The sequence below is a fragment of the Nycticebus coucang genome, chromosome 10 (assembly GCF_027406575.1).
Source record: "Nycticebus coucang isolate mNycCou1 chromosome 10, mNycCou1.pri, whole genome shotgun sequence".
In the NCBI taxonomy this organism is placed as follows: Eukaryota; Metazoa; Chordata; class Mammalia; order Primates; family Lorisidae; genus Nycticebus; species Nycticebus coucang.
In genome coordinates, this window is record NC_069789.1 from 110,624,200 (window position 1) to 110,638,462 (window position 14,263).

The following is a 14,263-nucleotide window of genomic DNA, read 5'->3' on the forward strand; positions in this document are numbered from 1 at the left end:
TATCCTTTACCATTGTTTAGGTTGTTGATTTCCTTTGGTTGTTGTCTCCTTAGCTGTACAGAAGCTTTTCAGTTTAATGAAGTCCCATTTGTTTACTTTTGTTGTTGCCATTGTCATGGAAGTCTTTTTCATGAAGTCTTTCGCTAGGCCAATATCTTCCAGTGTTTTTCTTATGCTTTCTTTGAGGATTTTTATTGTTTCATGCCTTAAATTTAAGTTCTTTACCCATCTTGAATCAATTTCTGTGAGTAGAGAAAGATGTGGGTCCAGTTTCAGTCTTTTACATGTGGATATCCAGTTCTCCCAACACCATTTATTGAATAGGGAGTCTTTCCTCCAAGGCATGTTCTTGTTTGTTTTATCAAAGATTAGGTAGTTGTAAGATGTTAGTTTCATTTCCTGGTTTTCTATTCAGTTCCAAATGTCTATGTCTGTATTTTTGTGCCAGTACCATACTGTCTTGACTACTATGGCTTTGTAGTACAGCCTAAACTTTGGTATGGTAATGCCCCCAGCTTTATTTTTATTACTAAGAACTGCCTTAGCTACACAGTTTTTTTTTTCCGATTCCATACAAAATGCAGAATCATTTTTTCCAAATCTTGAAAGTACAATGTTGGTATCTTAATAGGGATGGCATTGAATAGGTAGATTGCTTAGGAAAGTATAGACATTTTAACAATGTTGAGTCTTCCCATCCATGAGCATGGTATGTTCTTCCATTTGTTAATATCCTCTGCTATTTCCTTTCTGAGGATTTCATAATTTTCTTTATAGAGGTCCTTCACCGCCTTCGTTAGGTATATTCCTAGGTATTTCATTTTCTTTGAAGCTATGGTGAAGGGAATTGTGTCCTTAATTAGCCTTTCATCCTGGTGTATACAAAGGCAACTGACTTGTGGACATTGATTTTATATCCTGAAACATTACTGTATTTTTTGATGACTTCTAGGAGTCTTGTGGTTGAGTCTTTGGGGTTCTCTAAGTATAAGATCATATTGTCAGCAAAGAGGGAGAGTTTGACCTCCTCTGCTCCCATTTGGATTCCCTTTATTTCCTTGTCTTGCCTACTTGTATTGACTAGAAATTCCAGCACTATGTTGAATAGTAATGGTGACAGAGGACAACCTTGTCTGGTTCCAGTTCTAAGAGGAAAAGCTTTCAGTTTTACTCCATTCAGTAAAATATTAGCTGTGGGTTTGTCATAGATAGCTTCAATCAGTTTCAGAAATGTGACACCTATGCCTATAGTCTTCACTGTTCTAAGAGTTCTAAGGATTTTATCGAATGCTTTTCTTGCATCTATTGAGAGGATCATAAGGTCTTAGTTATGCTTCTATTAATATGTTGGATAACATTTATGGACTTGCATATGTTAAACCAGCCTTGCGTCCCTGGGATGAAACCTACTTGATCATGATGTATGACTTTTTTAATGATAAGTTGTAATCTATTGGCTAGGGTTTTGTTGAGAATTTTTTCATCTGTATTCATTAGTGAAATTGGTCTGAAATTCTCCTTTTTAGTTTGATCTTCTCCTGGTTTTGGTATCAGGGTGATGTTTGCTTTGTAGAATGTGTTGGGAAAGATTCCTTCCTCCTCAATTTTTTGGAATAATATCTGCAGTACGGGAATAAGCTTTTCCTTGAAGTTTTGATAGAATCCTCATGTGCAGCCATCCAGATGAGGGCAGTTTTTTTGTTGGAAGCTTTTTTATTGTTTCTTTAATCTCAATGCTTTAAATTGGTCTGTTCAGGAGCTCTTTTTCTTCCTGGCTAACTCTAGGGAGAGGGTGTGATTCCAAACATTGATCCATGTCCTTCACATTCTCAAATTTCTGGGCATAGAATTTGTGGTAGTATTCAGAGATGATCTCTTGTACCTATGTGGCATCAGTTGCAACTTTCCCTTTATCATTTCTGCTTTAGGTTACTAGAGATTTTACTTTTCTATTTCTAGTTAGTCTGGACAAAGGTTTATCTATTTTATTTATTTTTTTAAAAAAACAACTCCTTGTTTCACTGATTTTCTGAATGATTCTTTTGTTTTCAATTTCATTCATCTCTGATTTAATTTTGGATATTTCTTTTCTTCTGCTGGGTTTAGGCTGAGATTGTTCTTCCTTTCCAATTCCATAAAATGGCTTGTGAATTTGATGCACTCTCTTTCCATTTTTCAAATGTAGGCATCTAAAGCGATAAATTTTCCTCTCAAAACTGCTTTTGCAGTATTGCACAGGTTTCGGTAGCTTGTGTCTTCATTGTTCTTATGCTCAAGGAAGTTATTTATTTTATTTCTTCCTGCACCCAACTGTCATTCAACAGAAGGTTGTTTAATTTTTATGCCTTTGTGTTGGGTTGAAGGTTTTTGTTGGAGGCGACTTCCACTTTTAGTGCCGTGTGGTCTGAATAGATACAGGGTAAAATTTCAATTCTTTTGATTCTGTTGAGGTTTGTTTTGTGTCCTAGAATATGATCAATTTTGGAGAATGTTCCATAGGGGGATGAGAAGAATGTATATTCTTTATCTCTGGGATGGAGTTCTATATGTGTCTATCAAGCACAGTTGTTCGAGGGTCTCATTTAAGTCCCTTCAGTCTTTGTATAATTTCTGTTTAGAGGATCTGTCCAGCTCTGTAAGAGGAGTGTGAAAGTCCCCTGTTATTATGACATTATAGGGTATCATATTGTTCAGACTGAGTAAGGTCTGTTTCAAGAATCTGGGAGCATTTAAATTGGGTGCATAAATATTTAGAATTGAAATGTCTTCTTGTTGTATTTTTCCCTTGACCAATATAAAGTGACCATCTTTGTCTTTTTTGACTTCAGTTGCTTTAAATCCATATGTATCTGAAAATAAGATTGCAACCCCTCTTTTCTGCTGAATTCCATTTGCCTGAAAAATTGTCTTCCAACCCTGAACTCAGAGTTTTAATTTGTCTTTTGAAGCTAGGTATGTTTCCTAAAGACAGCAAATGGATAGCTTGTATTTTTTAACCCAGTCAGCCAATCAATGCCTCTTTAGTGGGGAATTCAAGCCATTAACATTTATTAAGAAAATTGATAAGTGTGGTAGTGTTCTATTCATCTTATTTTGTGAGAGTCTATTGCTTAGTTTTATCTTTTGCATCAGTGTGGAAATTAGATTCTGTCCTTCAATTTCTGAGTTTTTACTTTGCTGTCGATCCATTGTGATGGTCAGTGTATAGAACAGGTTGAAGTATTTCCTGTAGAGCTGGTTTTGTTGTGGCAAATTTCCTCAATGTTTGTATATCCGTAAATGATTTGATTTCTCTATCAATTTTAAAGCTTAGCTTAGTAGGATATAGAATTCTGGGCTGGAAATTGTTCTGCTTAAGTAAATTAAAGGTAGATGACCATTGTCTTCTTGCTTGGAAAGTTTCGTTAGAGAAGTCTGGAGTCACTCTAATGGATTTGCCCCTGTCCGTCCACTGGTGCTTAGTCCTGGAAGCTTGCAGAATCTTTTCTTTTGTCTTGACTTTGGACACGTTCATCACAATGTGTCTTGGAGAAGCTTGGTTTGAATTGAGGTGACCTGGGGTCTGATATCCCTCTGAAAGGAATGTGTCAGAATCTTTGGTGATATTTGGGAAATTTTCTTTAATAATAGTCTCTAGCATGGCTTCCATTCCCCTGGGGCATTCTTCTTCGCCTTCTGATATACCTATAACTCATATGTTTGAACACTTCATAAAGTCCCATAATTCTGTCAGTGAATATTCTGCTTTCTCTCTCTTCTTTTCTGCCTCTTTAACTATCTGAGTTATCTCAAAAGGTAGTTGTCCTCTACCTCTGAGATTCTTTCTTCTGCATGGTCTAATCTGTTGTTGATACTTTCTATTGCATCTTTAAGGTCCCTAATTGACAGCTTCTGTTTCTTCAGCTCTGCTCTATCCTTTCTATGTCCTTCATATCATTCATCTCTTATTTGATTCTGTTTTTGAATTTCCTTTTCATTATTTTCCATTTTATCAGCAATTTCATTCATTGTTTCCATCATTTCCTTCATTATTTTCATCATTTGTATTCTAAATTCCCTTTCTGTCATTTCTAACATTTCTTTATAGGTTTAATTCTTTGCAGTAGCTACCTCACAATTTCTTGTGGGGGGTTGCTCTGGACTGGCTTTTCATGTTGCCAGGATTTTTCTGCTGATTCTTCCTCATGACTGGTTTCTTTTATCTGTTTCCTTGCCCTAATTTCCTTTCACTTTCTCTTGCTCTTTAAGTTGCTGTGCCTGTGGACTAGGGTTTCAATGAGTCCTTTTGGTACAGGACCAGAAGGATGAGAAGATTGAAGAGCAAGAAGGGAAAAAGAAAAGAAAAGAAAAATGAGAAAGGAGAGGGATGGGTAAAAGGGAATATTGACAAAAAGAATAGAGGCACAGAAAGAGGGAAACAGGAGAAATATAGGTGTGTGTGTAGTATGGTACTTTGAGCCAACCTTAAAAACCCCCACCCTCGGGGGGAGCTGGGTTGGTTGGTTCCCTTGAGGTCAGCAGCTCTTTGCTAACCTGTTCAGACACAGTACCCCACCTCCACCAAGTAGAGAGGAAAGAAAAAAATGATTTAAATCAAACCAAAACAAGCAAACCGAAAACTTTATGGGATAAAATTGGGGGAAAAACCAAATAATAGCGGTAGAAACACTAACAAAAAATGAAATTCTAATTGTTAAAAAAGGCAACAATGAAAAATTACATGTAAACTAGAAAAGTGAAGAAATAAAAGGAAAAAAGAAAGAAAAGTCTATAGGGAAAATGTTGAAATTAAAAACAAGAATGAAAAAACAAAGCAAAACAAAACCAAAACAAAGCAGAATATGTATCTTGCTGAATATTGTCTGGGCAAAAGGTGATCTTCTGGGGTATGAGATGTTAATCACAATGCTGATACAGCTATATGAGTTGGAGAGTGGAGGCCTCTGCTGATTTCTAAAAGCCCGCAGGATGGAGAGCCTAAATCTCTCCTCAGGCCACTTAAAAGGCACTTTAAACTGATAACCTTGGACAAGCAGAAGCTTTCCCAGGAAAGCACTTGTTGCTGGGATCACTCCTGAAGTGGATCCTGGCTATCCACTTACCCAGTGTGCCAAAACTGGTCTCACTCTATGCCCCTGAAGGCTAAGGCTCTAAGGCGTCTCAGTCCCCAGCGTTAGGCTGCTCAGTCACTAGATTACTCACTACCCCTCCATCCTTGCTCTGCAACCCCGAGGGCAGAGCTTGCCAAGTCAGTTCTCCCACAATGGCTCCACACAGCCAATAGCTGAACACTATTAGCTCTGTCTGGCTCAGTGGCTCAGTCTGGGAACCTAGACAATGCTTAAAGTCCTCCACACTCTTGCCCATGTTCTCCCAAGGTAGTTCAACTGAGTGCCAACTCCAAAGGAAAAAAAAAAAACAGCTCACAGGTAAGGCCTTTCCAGTTTGCAATATCACTGCTACTGTACTTACAGCTGCTGGTGGGATTAGACCAAACAAACTCATCCAAACACTTGCCAGTTCTCCACTGCTTTTGTCCTCCTCATGGGGTCCAGAAGTCTCTTGCTGACTCCCTGTGTCCCCAAAGGTATGTTTCTGGGCAGATTCCACCGGCCAGAGATGCCTGGCGTCTTCTCTCCCCAGATTCACCATGCCCAGTTGCAAGGAAGCTATTAATCGGCTGCCAACTTGATCCTCCTAAGTTGAACAGCAGCTCGGGTTGGTCATGCTGTCAGGTGCCAGCTGTTGTTGTCACTGACCTTCACCATCAAAGCTGTACCTGAGGCTGTGGCCACCATGATCCTGTGTTTGGAGTTTTGTATTATATATATATATCCTTAGTTTATTTATTTATTTATTTATTATTTATTTTTAAATTATAAACACATAGATCATGTATACATTAATGCATGTATGGGGTACAATGTGCTGATTTCATATAGAATTAGGAGTGTTTACATCACACTGGTTAATATGAACCTCATCTTCTTTACTTAATTATTGTGTTAAGACATTTATACTCTATACTTAATAAATCCAAAAAGTACCCTTGCATTATGCACCATATGTGTGATCCTACCATAAACCCTAACCCCTGAACTCCCCCTCCCTTACCATCTCCCCCTCCCTCCTTCATCCTGGGCCATAGTTGTGATCTATTCTTCATATGAAAGGGTGAGTGATTGTAGATTGTATTCATAATAGTACTGAGTACAAAAACCTCGAATAGCCAAGACATTATTCAGAAATAAAAACAAATCAGGAAGAATCATGCTACCAGACTTCAAACTATACTATAAATCTATAGTGATCAAAACAGCATGGTATTGGCACAAAAATAGAGAGGTAAATGTATGTAACAGAATAGAGAACCAAGAGACGAACTCAGAAATTTTTCATTTAACTTTTTCTGTATGAGGCCAGGGCTACAAGTTTCAGAAATCTGCTAAGCCCCATTACTCAATGTTAAGAACAGAGTGGGTGCGTCGATCCTCCCCCTTGACCATGGAGCCAGATGCCAGGATCCTCTTCAGCCCCAACCTATCATGTCTTAACCTGGTCTGTAAATAACTATGAATGGGCCCCTTCCATCTTCCAGTCACCACTGACCCCCATAAGGTGTGGGGTTTATAGCAACAGACTACAAAGACCAAGGCTTGGAGATGGGACATTAATGCCCAAAGTCACTCATGATACTGTTCATGACTGAAATAATATCAATTCTCCACCCAACACCTTCAATCAGATATTCAAATAAGCAATTGTTCCCAAAAAGCCTTGGACACAGATTGAGATGCAGAGGGAGGCACAAGGGAAGAGTGGACCTTAAGTACATAGAAGACTAAGACTCTTGTCCACAGGGAGGTGGAGCTTGAAGCTATTGCGAAATGAAACAGGAAGTAAAAGAACAGGACTACCGGCTAAAAAGAAAATCCACCTTCCAGGGGAAAGAAAGGGGTGTATTTTCTTCTCTTATTCTGTGTGTGCCCTTTGTGCTCCTGGCCACACTGTGAGCTGCACTGTCACATGTTCATGGGTCTCTGCTGGTCTGAGTCAGCTGAGGACATGAATCTGCCCCTTCGCTGAAGCATCTCCAGTGCAGGTGGGATGACTGATCATGGTGAGGACTCCACCACATTGTGCAGAAGGATGGGCTGAAGGAGGGAGGAGACCCACAGAGGCTCTGAGCCGGAAGAGGCCCTGCTCACTTTCACCTATGAGGGACTGATACAGAAGCTACAAGGTCCATTTGCTGCTGTGTCCTGGCCGTCAGTGAGTTGAGGACACTTGAGGCAGGTGGTGGCTGTGGTTCAGGGAGACCCTCTTTCTGTGTAAGTGTCGGCAGAGAGCCTGGTGCTCACCCCAGCCCTCACCCTGCGGAAATGAGAACAAGGCTCCTGGGAAGAGTGCAGTTCCCCTTCCTGTGGGGGTTCAGATGTGACAGCACCATGTCAGAAAGGCCCCAAAGTACAACTAGCCACATCCTGTGTGTCCGTGTGTCCTGAAGGCACCATGGTCTCCTCCATCTGCACAGCTGGGACAAGTGGTGGGAGACTCCATGACCTCCACCCTCATAACCCTGCTCTGCTTTGGTGAGGTGTGGGGACAGACAGAGGAGACCCTGATCTGGGAGGGAGAGACCCACACACAGCCAGGCCCTGCTCTATCAGGATACCCCAGGGACTCAGGAGGCTCCTTGGGGGTGTGAAGAGAGGATATGCTCAGCCTTCAGGTGACAAATCACTCACTGAGATCTGTTCCAGGGATGAGTCTGGGCCCCAGGACTCACGTACAGCAGGTGAGTCTGTCCCCAGCTGTCCCAAGTCACTTCTCCTCAGTGGGGACAAGAAGACACCCCTGGGCAGCTGAGAATGGGGAACAGGAGCCCTGAGCTGATTGGGGGGAACATCTGGAGAGTCGGGCTCAGAACTGGGATCAGTGGGGTGGGAGGTGACTGGGGACCCAGCTTCTGATTTCCTAACAGGAACCCTCCCCAGAGCCACCATCTGGCCTGAACCAGACTCTGTGATAACCAGGGGAAGCCCTGTGACTATCTGGTGTCAGGGGACATTGGATGCCCAGGAATACCAACTGGAAAAACAGGGAAGCTTCTGGGACAGAAATAAACCACTGGAGCCTGGGAACAAGGCCAAGTTCAATATCCAGTATATGACAGAGCACTATGCAATGGGATATCGCTGTTACTATCACAGCCCTGCTGGATGGTCAGACCATAGTGACACCCTGGAGCTCATGGTGACAGGTAAGAGAACACCTGGGGCTTCCAGCTTCAAGCTTTCCCCTCAGGAATGGGGTCTGCTCTCAGGGGTGTCTCCCTCTCATAGTCCAACCCGAGGATGATGTGGGACGTGTGATCCCCATTTAACACTACTGCCTTCTCCTGTCCTAGGAGTCTACAGCAAACCCACCCTCTCATCCCTGAAGAGCCCTGTGGTGACCTCAGGGGGAAATATGACCCTCCAGTGTGGGTCACAGGTGGGATTTGCCAGGTTTACTTTGACCAAGGAAGAAGAACAAAAGCTGTCCTGGACACTGGACTCACAGCCTCCAATGGCAAGTTCCAGGCCCTGTTTTCTGTGGGCCCTGTGATCCCTGGGCACAGATGGATGTTCAGATGCTATGGCTATTACAGGAACAACCCCCAGGTGTGATCAGAACCCAGTGACCCCCTGGAGCTCCTGGTCTCAGGTGAGGAGGTTTCATAACATGCTATTCATGTTTTGAAACCCAAAATATGTCACAGTGAGCCTTGCTTTCAGGAACCCCAAGATGGTAGTGTAGGGTGAGGAATCAAGGGCTCTGGAGCAAGAGACCCCAAGAGAGAGACAGTGAGACCTGCAGGGACAGGACAGGACACTGAGGAGTTGGCAGGGGCCAGACCCTGCAGCTCACGGCCTGTCCTTCCTCCCTAGGTGTGTCTAGGAAGCCCTCGCTCCTCACCCTGCAGGGCCATGTCATGGCCCCTGGACAGAACCTGACCCTCCAGTGTCGCTCTGATGTCAGCTATGACAGATTTGCCCTGTCCCGGGATGAGGGACGTGTCCTCACCCAGCTCCCTGGCTGGCAGCCCCAGGCTGGACTCTCTCAGGCCAACTCTCCCCTGGGCCCTGTGAGGGGCTCCCATGGGGGTCAGTACAGATGCTATGGTGGATACAACCTCTCCTCTGAGTGGTCAGCCCCCAGTGACCCCCTGGACATCCTGATCGCAGGTGAGGAACCCAGTGCGTTGTCAGGGACCCAGACACTGCACAGTCCTTGTGGGGGGAGGAGAAAAGGACAGGGGTGATGGCTGGGAGGAGGTGGGGGTCTCAGGGAGGGGGAGGGAGAGAGACACAGAGGTAAGAGGGGAGAAGGAGACTCAGACACGGAGATAGGGACACTGAAGGTGTTCAGAGAAAGGCCCAGGGATGTGTCACCTCAGACAAAGTTAGGGGGCCACCCGCACCCCTCCTTCCACTTTCTCTAGGACAGCTCTTTTACAGACCCTTCATCTCCGTGCAGCCGGGCCCCACAGTGTCCTCAGGAGAGGATGTGACCTTTGTGTGCCAGTCATGGAGCCCAACAGACACTTTCTTTCTGGCCAAGGAGGGAGCAGGAAATTGCCCCCTGCATCTCAGATCAAAGTCTAGATCTGGGCAGTTCCTGGCTGAATTCTCCTTGAGTTCTGTGAGCCCACACAGCCCTTCTCCTTACCTGTTGTCACTGCCCAGTGAACCCGTGGAGTTCATGGTCTCAGGTGAGGACTCCTGCCCCTGCCCTCTCTGAGATCAGAGGCTCAGCTCAGGGCCCTGCCCCAGGAGAGCTCTGGGACATTGAGGAATGAGGGGGTCAAAGGGGTAGGTCGCAGGGGAGGGTCCAGCCGAGATAGGAGGAAACAGAGGAGAACTCCCATCCCTGGGCACTTTCCCCTAAAGTCTCAGTCAGGGTGCAGGGCAGGAAAAGTGGGATGAGATGTGGGTGAACCTCAGAGCAAAGTGACAAGACTGAGGGTAGAAGACAGAAGCCCCCACTTACCTACCTGCTGATGTCTTTATCTCAGAATCAGAACCTCTAAGTGTCCTAGTCCCTCAAAACCAGGTCCTGACCCCATGAGACATGGAAGCTGTTATCCTGATCCCACGGAAACTTCCAGACTCATTTCAATCCTATTCCCAATATTGAGGTCGGGGTCTGCCTCCCAAAGGAACAGGGAGCAGGGTGCACTTTAGCAAGGGGCCCATGTGGCTTCTGGGGCTCTGAGGATGGAGCAGCTGTGACCCTCTGTGGGCATCAGAAGGGAGGGAGGTGTATGAGGTCCAGGCAGAGAGGAGGGGTCAGACCTGAAGGGAGGAGGAATTAGGTGTGTCCCCTCCCTGAGCAGGACCCCAGGAGCCATCTCCACTCAATAGGAAGCCAGGAGCAGGGACGGCACAGGGCAGGTGCTTAGTCTGGGAGTCGGGTGGGAGGGGCCAGAAGTGGCAAAGTCTGTATTGGTTCTGCCGCCTCTTGGGAGCAGGAACTTCTAAGAAACCCTTGTCCCCTCCTGCCCTGGGTTCCCATCTGAATGAAGGGGAGGTACCTAGGGTGACCTCAAAACACCCTCCTTTCTGACCCTCTGGGGCACCTGGGATGTGCTCCTGTCTCCAGCCATCTGTGGGCCTGTCCTGCTCCTCTTGTAACTGAGACTCGTCAGGGTTAGAAAGCTGCAGGAGATGTGGGCAGGTGCATGAGGTTTATATGAGAAGCCAGAATATTATGAAACGGTAAAGATTTACAGAGCTCTGCTGGTCAGGATCTCTCCTGCCTCACACGACATCTGCTGGTTTACCGAATCCACACTTCGCACAGCTCTGCCTGACTCCCGGGCCGCTGCTCTGTCTAGGAGGATGTGTGGTGAGGAGGAGGAGGATGGGCTGGGTCAGCAGAGTATGGCGTCCAGGCCTGATAGGAAACAGGATAATCTTGGGCAGGGAAGAAGGAGAACAGGCTGGGGACTTGGAGTGAGGATAGATGGATGCCCCCTGAACAGCTCTTATTTCTCATTTCTAAGAGCCCCTCATCCACAAGCCGGGGGTTCCCTGAGTCCTCTCAGAACAGGACAGGGGCCTGCTCAGGCCTTGGTGGGATCTGACAGAGGTGAGGGTGGAGCCCACACTAGACACTCTGTCGGAGGGGAGCTCCCCGGGCTGTCGGTGCCACCGAGCACAGACCCCTATGGTGGCCTTTGTGCTCAGGGCACACCTGAGATTAAGGAGGGGCCTCACCTGCTCACTGAGCCAGTGGAGGGGAAGTCACCACACAGCACATCCTGTGTGTGAGTCATTTCTATTCCACATCTTCTCTGCTCACTTTTCAAATGATGCTCTCTACTTTTCTAAAATAAAAGAATAGATACATAAATTTATAATTTTAATTTAACTGATATTTATTTATGATTTAAAAATAGGTGAATTCTTTTATTATTTTCATTAGGACTTAATTTAATTAATACATTTGCTTTTTCAGATAATTTTATCTTATTATCAACTCTTTCTATCCTGCACATTTAATATGGAGGAGTATTAATAAACTTAAGAAGAGTTTTCTAAGTTTTATTCACAGGAATTGTGGACATTCATTTCAATTTAAATAATAATTCAATTATTTTAAAAATTTATAAGAGGTCGGGCAGTGCCTGTGGCTAAGTGAATAGGGTGCCAGCCCCATATACTGAGGGTGGCAGGTTCAAACCTATCCCTGGCCAAACTGCAACAAAAACATAGCTGGGCATTGTGGCAGGCGCCTGTAGTCACAACTACTCGGGAGGCTGAAGCAAGAGAATCACCTAAGCCCAAGAGCTGGAGGTTGCTGTGAGCTGTGATGCAATAGCACTCTACTGAGGGTGATATAGTGAGACTCTGTCTCTCTAAAAAGCAAGAAGTACACATGAAAAAGTTACTGGTTTCGCTATATTTATTTAATTTCACTATAGAATTCTTCTCCATTGGCCTTTTAATTGATCTCTAACTTACTTATAAAATGCATATAAACTACAAGAAAATAGACATTTATTTCTAAATTGCATGCCAATTTTACACTTTGTGTATTAGTATGTAACTGCATATTAAATAAATATTGAAAGTTTTAACTATATACATATTTATATACAATTATATAAATTACATATGAATATACGTGTGCACATGTCTCCAAGTATATACACTCATGTTCATCCATATTCTCAGTTTTTTTTTTTTTTGAGACAGAGTCTCACTATGTCACCCTCTATAGAGTTCTGTGGAGTCACAGCTCACAGTGACCTCATACTCTTGGGCTTAAGCGATTCGCTTGCCTCAGCCTCCCAAGTAGCTAGGACTACAGGTGTCCACCACACTGCCTGGCTCTTTTTTGATTGTAGTTGTCAGAGTTGTTTGGCAGGCCCAGGCTGGGTTTGAACCCCCCAGCTCTGGTATGTGTGGCTGGCACCCTAGCACCTGAGCTACAGGTGCTGAGCCATATTCTCAATGTTTTTGATGTGGTTTGTTTTTACATTAATTCTTTATAAAACCAGAAATATTATTGATTAATTCCTAGATTAATTCTTTATAAAACCAGAAATGTTGCTGATGAGCCTGCAACATCACCACCACTTCAAAAATATGTATTTATATATGTGTGAGCATGTATGAATTGCATTCTGGCTTTTTCTAACTATATAACAAAACAATTAGAAAGAGATTAAGGAATGATGAGACCCCGGTTGTGTTAGCTGAGGCTAAAATGGGGTAAAGGGGAGGCAGCCCCAGGTATTCACCTCTTTGTGCTCCCAACATTCAGGAACCCCTGAGGATCAAACCCTCATTCACGGAACTTGGGTCCTCAGTAGTTGATAACTGGCAATGTACATTTTGGGGGAAATTACATGGTGTAGTCCGTGTTCCAGACAGGAGAAAAAATATACAAGTGCCCAATTATTTTGGTATTGTTGGCTCATTTTTCTTGCTTTAGCATCTGGAAAATCTAAAGCAAAGTTTGAATTCAAAGAACACAAAGAGGCTAAAATACTTCAGGGAGGAGACTAGAGGAACTGCTACAGCCAAGAATGGGTTGATTAAGAATCTCCATAAAAGTCACATTGTGAGACATGAAGGGACACAGAATTCAGAGCCCAGGGGGGAGGCTGGGTTTGGGGCTCTTCATCCCCTCCCCCTCCTCTCCGTTTTGATTCTCAGGAGCAGAGCAGTTGACATCATTACCCCCTCATAGAACAAGTCAGACCCTAGGACTGGTGAGTGAGGAGATGCTCTTGATCATGGGCTGGGCACAGAATGTCAGGCCCTGTCCAGGGCAGGATGGTGTCCTGGGGGAACTTCCAGGGACCCTGGTGACTTTGATCTCTCCTGAGCTCTCTGACCTCTTGTCCACATTCCCCAGCACCACACCCCCAATCACACCATGGAGAATCTCATCCACATGGACATGGCTGGCTTGATCCTGGTGGCCTTCGGAATTCTGCTGTTTCAGGGGTTGCATGGCCAGAGAAGCCCCCAAGATGTCACCAGGAGATAACTCTAGAGAGAGCGACACACCATCCAGAGTGGGAGAGTCATGGAAGTAACTCTGATGCTCCCCGGAGGTTTTGGGAGAAAAATCTAGAGTATGTGCTTTCAGGACTGTCTGCTGGTCATTTCCAGAGTGGGGGAATCAATGTTCAAGTGCAGAGACGCCATGTGGAGTGAGTCTGAATAGGGCATTAAACTGACATACTTTTCCTCTCCACCATTATTGACTTCCCTTGCTGGCTCTTCCCCTCTTTCCACTCCAGGCATGAAGCTGTGTCCCACATGTCATGGCAGCTCTGGGTCCACACCTCTGCACAGCTGCAGGCACTGGTCCACTGTCCCAAGTTCATTCTCTTCCTTTAGTCTGATGTTAAATCATTCTGCTGTGTTATGAAATCCCCTAACCCACTCTTACATTTCTGTAAGCTCTATTATAATCCTTATGTTGTCTAGCTTTTTAGTGACTTTATTAATTTCTTGAACATTTTGGCTTCTTTTTGTTGGTTAACATTCACTTTAATTCCATTCATCTTACTTGCCATCCATATTCTGAATTCTATTTCTGTCATTTCTGCACAGGAATGTGGGTGGAATCCACTAAGGTTGCTCCACTGTATCTTCTTGGGGGTGTTGAACTCTTTTGTTTTTTCACTTAGGCGGGAACCATTCACTGGCTTCTTCTCATCTGGCTTCCCTACTCACAGCTCTGGGTTAATAGGCTT

The 14,263-nt window shown here is 44.4% G+C and overlaps 1 protein-coding gene across 1 annotated transcript; it reads left to right on the forward strand.

Moving 5' to 3' along the window:
* The first annotated feature begins 7,107 nt into the window (after positions 1-7,107).
* On the forward strand, positions 7,108-13,548 carry LOC128596526 (leukocyte immunoglobulin-like receptor subfamily A member 6). The gene is given in 8 exon segments (XM_053606120.1): positions 7,108-7,120; positions 7,985-8,263; positions 8,411-8,563; positions 8,566-8,709; positions 8,934-9,230; positions 9,488-9,757; positions 13,212-13,267; positions 13,414-13,548. Coding segments are annotated over 8 exon segments (1,347 nt in total).
* The last annotated feature ends 715 nt before the right edge of the window (positions 13,549-14,263 follow it).